General features: G+C 38.3%; 1 protein-coding gene across 1 annotated transcript; it reads left to right on the top strand.

Moving 5' to 3' along the window:
• The first annotated feature begins 1,549 nt into the window (after positions 1–1,549).
• On the top strand, positions 1,550–5,094 carry LOC109067341 (SLIT and NTRK-like protein 2). Its single transcript, XM_019084306.2, has one exon. The coding sequence runs from the start codon at positions 2,066–2,068 to the stop codon at positions 4,628–4,630; it is 2,565 nt and encodes an 854-aa protein (XP_018939851.1). The 5' UTR covers positions 1,550–2,065; the 3' UTR covers positions 4,631–5,094.
• Positions 5,095–8,468: the final 3,374 nt, after the last annotated feature.

Here is an 8,468-nt window from a genome sequence, read left to right as displayed (position 1 = left end):
TAATAATAATTAAAATAATAATAATTATTATTATCATTGATTTTCAGACTTATGTAATATTTCCATATTTACCATCCACAAATTAAAGAAATATACTTGCTTGATACATGATATTAACTACCCTACTACAATAATAGCAAACAAGAATATCAATGTAACATTATAATTCAAGCTACAATAAAAAGGGTAACATGTATATGTTGTTGTTTTTACTATTTCTAATTTATTATTTTTTTAAAAATATGCCGCTGTAACACTCCTTTGGCCTTAGTGCCTTGGATATATTGTCCTCTTTTTCTTGGCTGTCTATCATGATTGTTATTGCCAGTGTGCAGCATATAAATCAATAATTTATGACAGATTACCTTATGCCTTGAAGGTGTTTTGTAATTGCAATTTAAGATGGTTCTTAATATTACAATGACTCATATATTAAGTCTCAAATTTTGCTTTGGCAAGAAGCAGTCAGTAAATAAACAAGTGGAATGGATAAGCAAAATAAATACCAGTTCAATCTGAAGACTTTTTTTTTTTTTACTTTAAATGGAGACGACAATGATCTTTATTTCTGCAAATGTTTGTGGCTGTGTCTGGGTATGTGCGTCAGTAAATGCTCACAACAGTGCTGCTGGTTTCTTGTCTGTTTCTGACATTAAAACATGTTTTGCATAATTTCAAAAATGCATTGCCACCATATATATATATATATATATATATATATATATATATATATATATATATATATATATATATATACACACACACACACACACACACACACACACACACACACACACACACACACACACACACACATATACATAGATATTTTGGAGCTGATTGCGCCTTCTAGTGGCGAGTTATGATTAGAGCATCTGCTTTTGTCAATGCCAGAGTTACTTTAATTACAGAAACTACACAGAGGTATTTTATTTTATTTTTTTCTTGTTTAATTACTCTCATTTCAATCTCATTTTGATACAAATTAATGTTAAATCCATTATGAACGATACAAAAAATCAAACATAGACAAGTGCTGTTTTTTTTTTTTTTTTTTTTTTTTTTTATGTAATGTCTTCTTCCTCCTCCTCTTCTTCTTCTAAATAATAATAATACGGGCCTAAATAGAAGAGATAAAGGTCACACTACCACACGTAAATTAAACAAAAAGGCATAAATAAATAGGCTATTTTAAATAAATAAATAAATAAATAAATAATTTTATTATTATATAAAATAAATAAATAAAATGAATAAATAAATAGGTTATTTTAATTCAAGACGCATTAGAACATGCGCAGCAATAGTTCATAAATATTTTAAATAAATGCAATAATTAATTAAAACAATCAAAACGTAAAATACAATACAATGTCAGAGAAAAATAAAACAAAAAGTTGAAACATAATTTATCAAAAACTGATTAAAAAACTGATTTTAACCTGCCATTAAAATAACGTTATTGAGTAGGAAAGGAAACCATCTACTCACTCGAGAGCGGTGACGTCGGAATTCCACGCAGAGCTCACACACTCTCTCATCCAGCACACACACACACACACACACACACACATACAGGCGCGCGTTCCTGGTGGGAGTGAGTGAGCAAGCGCGGAGTCCATCTCTCTCACTCTGAAGCTCGCTCGCGTAGCGCTCAGTTATTCCGCGCATCACGCACCGTCAAGTTGACTGTCGCCATGCAGGATCACAGGCGTGAAGTTGTTTTCGTGTGAATATCGCTCGCGCTGCAGGTGAAAGGGGACAGTTTAAGCTCCGAGACTCAGAACTGTGGTGCCTCGTATGCGCTTTAAACTGCTGCATGAATGCTTGCTCATTAGTCCGGGATTTCACTATCACTGCGAGGGACGAAGATGCGTTCGGTCCAGCAGCGGTCACAGTGCGCTCGGTGATGGATGTCTTCTCTATTTCGCCTTTTGGGATTTAAGGAGGGTCAATGGAGAGCTGTGCGCTTCTGTGCGCCTTTTGAAATCTTCTTTGAGGCTGTGCATGCCTGTTTTGAGATTTGCACATTAATGCTAGGGCTCTCGGCATTACTGCTGTAAAAATGCTGAACAACATTCTTTTGCTGAGCTTTTTAACAGTCACCAGTTTCCCTTCAAAGACAGACAGCCGCAAAACTTCCAAAGACATTTGCAAAAACCGGTGCTCCTGCGAGGAAAAGGAGAACGCATTGAATATCAATTGTGAAAACAAGGGTTTTACCACGGTCAGTCATTTCCAGCCTCCGCAAAACAAAATCAGCCAGCTGTTTCTGAATGGAAACTTTCTCACCAAGATAAGCCCGAACGAATTCCTCAATTATGGTAATGTAACATCTCTTCATTTGGGTAATAATGGCTTGCAGGAGATCAAAACAGGGGCATTCAATGGGTTAAAAAACTTGAAGCGTCTTCATCTTAATAATAATAACTTGGAGATCATAAGAGAGGACACTTTTTTTGGTTTGGAGAGTTTGGAATATTTGCAAGCTGATTATAATTACATTAGTGCCATAGAGGCTGGGGCTTTCAACAAACTGAATAAACTCAAAGTCCTGATACTTAACGACAACCTTTTGCTCTCTCTACCTAACAACATATTCCGCTTTGTCATGTTGACGCATTTGGATTTAAGGGGAAACCGACTGAAGATGCTGCCGTTTGCTGGCGTTCTAGAGCATATAGGGGGAATAATGGAGATTCAGCTGGAAGAGAACCCATGGAATTGCACTTGTGATCTGATACCCCTGAAAGCCTGGCTGGATACAATTTCAGTCTTTGTGGGGGATATTGTTTGTGAGACGCCGTTCAGACTGCACGGTAAAGACGTCACACAGCTGATCAAGCAAGACCTTTGCCCCAGGCGCAATCCTGGAGACGCAAGTCATCGTGCCATGCAGCCGCCGTCTGATTCACAGTACCAGGGTCTTTCTCCAACACTGCGGCCTAGAGTCACCCCGACGAGAGCCCCTAAGGCCTCCCGCCCCCCCAAAATGAGATATCGCCCCACCCCGCGTGTCACATCCAGCAGAGATAAACATGTATTTGGGCCTATCATGGTATACCAGACGCGCTCACCGGTTCCAATGACCTGCCCAAGCATTTGCGTGTGCACGTCGCAAAATCCCGACAGTGGATTAAACATCAATTGTCAGGAGAGGAAACTTCAGAACATTTCTGAACTTCAACCCAAACCGTCATATCCAAAGAAGCTGCATTTAACCGGCAACTATTTGCAGACCATATACAGAATGGATCTGACAGAGTACAGCTCCCTTGAGCTCTTGCACTTAGGGAATAACAGAATAGCAATCATTCAGGACGGAGCCTTTGAGAATCTCACAAGTTTAAGGAGGCTCTATTTGAATGGCAACTACATCGAAAGCCTGTCTCAGTCTTTATTCGCTGGGCTGCAGAGCTTGCAATATCTCTACCTGGAATACAACATCATTAAAGAGATTTTACCCCACACCTTCAACTCACTGCACAATCTCCAGCTATTGTTCCTTAATAATAACCTGCTGAGATCCCTTCCCGACAACGTGTTTGGAGGTACTATGCTGACAAGGCTTAATCTCAGAAACAATCATTTTTCCTATCTCCCAGTGCGCGGGGTGCTGGACCAGCTCTCTGCCTTCATTCAGATCGACCTCCAGGAGAATCCGTGGGACTGCACCTGCGACATTGTGGAGCTTAAGAACTGGATGGAGCTATCCAGCACCAGCGTGGTGGTGAATGAGATCACGTGTGACTCACCATCCAAGCATGCAGGTCGGCTCTTGCGCTCCCTCCGAAACGATGCCATCTGCCCTGAGACTGATGAGGTTCCTGTGACTAAACCCCCCACTGTTGTGAGCTCGAGCACCGAGGCGACCCCTTCTTCTGCCGTAACCCCTACGGACAGAATGCCCGAAATGCCTCCAGAGGTGCCCTTGTCTGTACTCATCCTAGGCCTGCTCGTTGTGTTCATTCTGTCCGTGTGCTTCGGGGCAGGATTGTTCGTGTTCGTCCTCAAACGTCGCAAGGGAGTGGAGAACGTTCCCTCAGGCACCAATAACCATTTGGACTTGAACTCCTTCCAAGTACAATACGGCTCATACAATGCGGATGCCAACGCAGACAAAAGTGACAACCACGTGTATAACTACATCCCTCCGCCCGTGGGTCAGATGTGTCAGAATCCCATCTACATGCAGAAGGAGAATGAGCAGGTGGCCTACTATCGGAACCTGAAGGAAATGAGCTTTAGTGCTCTTGACCCCAAGAAGGAGGAGCTTGATCGAAGCCCAGCTTTCACCATAAGCACAGTGGAGTTCATTGACAAGCAGCCGTGTGCCAACCGTGAGCCAGAACTGCTTTACCAGAACATTGTGGAGAGAGCGAAAGATCTGCCCCAGTCTGGGCCACTCAGCTATAATTTTTGCACTTTACCCAAAAAATCCTTCATCCCCCCCTACGAAACCACCCGGCGACACAACCAGGATCGATTAAACAAAACCGTTCTCTACGGGACCCCCAGAAAATATGCTGCACAGTCCAAAAACGAGCATCCTTTGCTATCCAACAAGCTTAAAATCGAGCCGGACTACCTCGAAGTTCTGGAGAAACAAACTGCAATGAGTCAGTTGTAAGATTGAGTCCCTGTAAACCTGTATCATCTGTGTATTCAACCACAAGAGACAATAATAACACCACCACAGACCTAAGCCTTCCATCTTCTTTTAGAGGCTGTGTACATACCCGCAATTTAGAGATGATATATTATTTTCTCTAAGGTTTAAATTATTTCTTCTACTTGAAACATAAAGACTGTAGCAGTTGTCGCAAGCATATGTATAGCTTACAGCTCCATGCTTTTTTTGTAATATGAAATATATTTTCTCTCAGACGACAGGGTTGTTGAAATGACATTCCTGTAGAACATGTTGGATGGTGAGTGCAACACAAATTCCATGGTTCCAGAAGTGCCTTTGCACTTGAAGAATTTTATCTCTGCTTTCTGCTAATCAAATTTTTATAAGTGCTGTATTTTAAGACTCTTTATGTAAAATATAATTATTTGTCCATTGCATTAAACGGAAAAAGTTAAAGGGTACTCTGGTGTTGAGGAGAATATTATTTACCACGCATGTTTGTGGCTCTAAAATCAGGTCATTTCAGCTTGTTATATTCAAGAAAAATTAGTAAAAATGCTGAGTTTCTTATGAATTCAGTGATGGATGTGGATTGAGCAGTATTCTGCAGCACGGCTGATTCCTTTTTAATGGCACACGGCAGTGTGTGTGTGTGTGTGGGGGGGGGGGGGTGCAGTATATATGGTAGTTGATTGTATTTACCTAGTTTCTATGCCTTGAAGCATTGTCAGTGAAGAAGAAATGGAGCAGAAAATTATTTGACAATCTTTGCTTGCCTGAATTTTTCGGTGTGTATCATGACACACTACTTGCTTGATATAATATCCAATCTGTGACACCTGAGACATTTGATCATTCATTTATTCATTAAAATCAGATCATCTTTTTTTTCTGTGGACATCACAGTTGCTGTCCAAGGTGCTAAAATGAGTTTGCATTAGCCGATAGAGATACTGTTGACTTAGTGCTGAATTTCTAAACATGCCTTATTTTAGAGAAGTAAAATACTTCTGATGATGCAGCAATTTCATGTACCAATAAATCAGATAAGCTTTTAATTTCCATACAGTACAAATACATTGTTTATGAATTTCTTGATTGGTTGATTAATTTTTAATTAGTTTGCTTGTTTACATAAATGTAAATAAGGCTCTATATCGCTCCTATATTCAAAAACTCTGGGGTGCCTTATGTATACATACTGATTATTATTATTATTTTTTTTTTTTACATTTATAATTCAATACCTTTTTAAAGATTTTTGCAACTTATCCTAGCAGTTTAAGTTCAAAGTGACGCAAATGTTTTCCCCCATGGGAAAATAAAACAAAAGGAGTGCAATGGCTACAGTGCTCAATGTGAGAGAATCTTTTTTCATCCAGTTTCAAATGAAGTGATTTCCTTTGCCTGGTACAATGAGCCTCTGTGTAGCTGTTTCCTGGTGTGGCTGAGAATGGGCAGGCCACACATGCCTTGCACATCAATGAGGGGCATGACCAGAAGAACACTTGCTGCTCTAGATGGAGATGTCATGCTTTGATTTGAAATAAATTGTGAGCTCTAATCAGTTTACGCAGAATGAGAGGGAGCAAGGGTGTTTCATTATGCTGAAGTATTAAGTTCATTACATATACAGCTGGTTTCAGTATACTTTATGTTTTTTTTTATTTTTATTTTTTTTTTTTTTTAACTGTGTCCATGCAGTTTTGCCTGTGCATTTTAAATGCATGAAATTCATATGTCTTGAGAGTGTGCAATCAGTCTTCTGCATGCAATTTGAGCTGCAGGAATAAATTACAGATATATATTTCCAGAGCATTATGGTAACTTACTTACTGCCATGTGGAGGCTGGAATAAAGGAATAGTGGCTGATTGAAGAGAAAGTTTTGAAGCCCAAGAGCGCCGGCAGTGCAGCAGTACTTTGATGACATTGGCAGAGAATTATGCCAAGCAGATTGAAGGTAGTTGGCTCCAGATTCAAATCGATGGGAATGATGCTAGCTGCTGGCTGCTGGGGGCTTGTCCTCAAGCCGTTCTTACTCACTTCAGCTATGCTCTGAGGCAGTTTCCAAATTCTCCTAAATAAGTCTCCTCTTCCCTTATTGCACTTTCAGTTTATGGATAGCTGATTTCAGAAATGTGTGTCCTTTTTTTTTTTTTTTTTTTTTTTTTTTGCTGGTTCTGAACTGTAATGATATATTCATGATGGGTAGAGCTTTGATTCACGGAGTCAGTATCCAAATCTCTTGAGTAACTATTCGGCCTGCAGGAACATTCATTTTCTTGAAAGGCTGTGACGTCTGAACTGGAATATTGCAGCAGATTGCCAGAAGAAATGGTTTTTGATTGACTTGTTCTCATTATTAGATGCATAATGTAGTACTGAAGGGCAACACATTTCATTTGTTAAAAACACACATTATTTACATGTTCTGAATGTTAAATAGTATTGTTAAATATTCTTTAGATTTTAAAAAAGGTATTCATTTAATATCTTGGCTAATGAATCATGTTTAATGCGTCTAAAAGACTCATGTGCCTGAAAGGCCATATGCGTTTTTTCTCATTGTTATGCATAATTAAATGACTAAATATTAAGAGGTAGTGATAGCTCCTGTTACAGTGTCTCTGTTCTTGCAAAGGTAAATGAAGCATGCTTAAGATACAGTGAGAATGTAGATGGACCCATCAGTGTTTCGGCTTATGGATCCATAATTAAAACGTGCTACAGTACATTCAGTGAGGAAAACGGTGTGAAAATAGCCATCAAGGGGCCACTCAAGCCCACTTGTAGACATCTTGAGTGCTGCAATCAAACAAAGTGATAGAAGAGCATGCAGTGATATTAGGGAGAAAGGGAGACCGTAAATTGTTAGAGTAAAAAGCTAGAGTTCTAACGCTTATTCAGCACATGCTCAGTACAGTCTGAGAAAAATGGATGCAGTCGCTTCACTGCATTGCAGATTTTGATATAATTGAAATATTAATTCATTTTTCACGTTTTGGTTCATTCAAATTTATATCTGTTTTATTCTCTAGGTTGTTGGTTCAAAGTTTACATGAATTAGAGATGCTAATGCTGCTTTTGGTAGATACTAGACAATACTTTAAGGTTTTTTTTTTCTCTTTTTTTTCTCATTAGTAACATTAGTTAAAGCATTAACTAACATTAAGTAACAATGAGCAATACATTTGTTACAGTATTTATTAATCTTTGTTAACGTTACTTACAAAAATAGAGCTGTAAATTGTCAGTTCTTGGCAGCCATTAAATAATACTTACAAATACAAATATTGATTTTAATAATGTGTCTGTAAATGTTAATTAAATTCACACTGAGATTAGTCAATGCTTTAGCATTTAGTATTTGTTCTTCTGTTATTTCCTATTTTAATAAATTAAAATTGTATTGTGAAGTGCTACCAAATTCTATTATGACTGAGGTCATGGGTAATATATATATATATATATATATATATATATATATATATATATATATAATTTTATTATATTATTATATATTTATTATTTATTTATTTTTTTTAATGCAAGCCTAAGGTTGCTATGAATAAGATGTAAGCCTAAATGAAATGCATGAAAACATCACTTAGAACAAAATATCCCTGTTTTAAAATGCTCTAATGTGCATCTCATGGGAATCCAGAAAATGTCTGTCAGACGCTGACAAGGCAAACAGAAATATCCAAAGACTGGAAATGACATTAACACCGAGCCCAGCACCAGTAGAACAAACAAGCTCTCAGTGTAATGTAAATCTTGTGTAGTCGCTTGTGTGCGGACAGCAGGAGTGTGTGTATGATTGTCTGAAGTCA

The sequence above is a fragment of the Cyprinus carpio genome, chromosome B14 (genome assembly GCF_018340385.1).
Source record: "Cyprinus carpio isolate SPL01 chromosome B14, ASM1834038v1, whole genome shotgun sequence".
In the NCBI taxonomy this organism is placed as follows: domain Eukaryota; kingdom Metazoa; phylum Chordata; class Actinopteri; order Cypriniformes; family Cyprinidae; genus Cyprinus; species Cyprinus carpio.
Note: the sequence above shows the minus strand (reverse complement) of the source record. Positions and strands in the feature narration are given on the sequence as shown.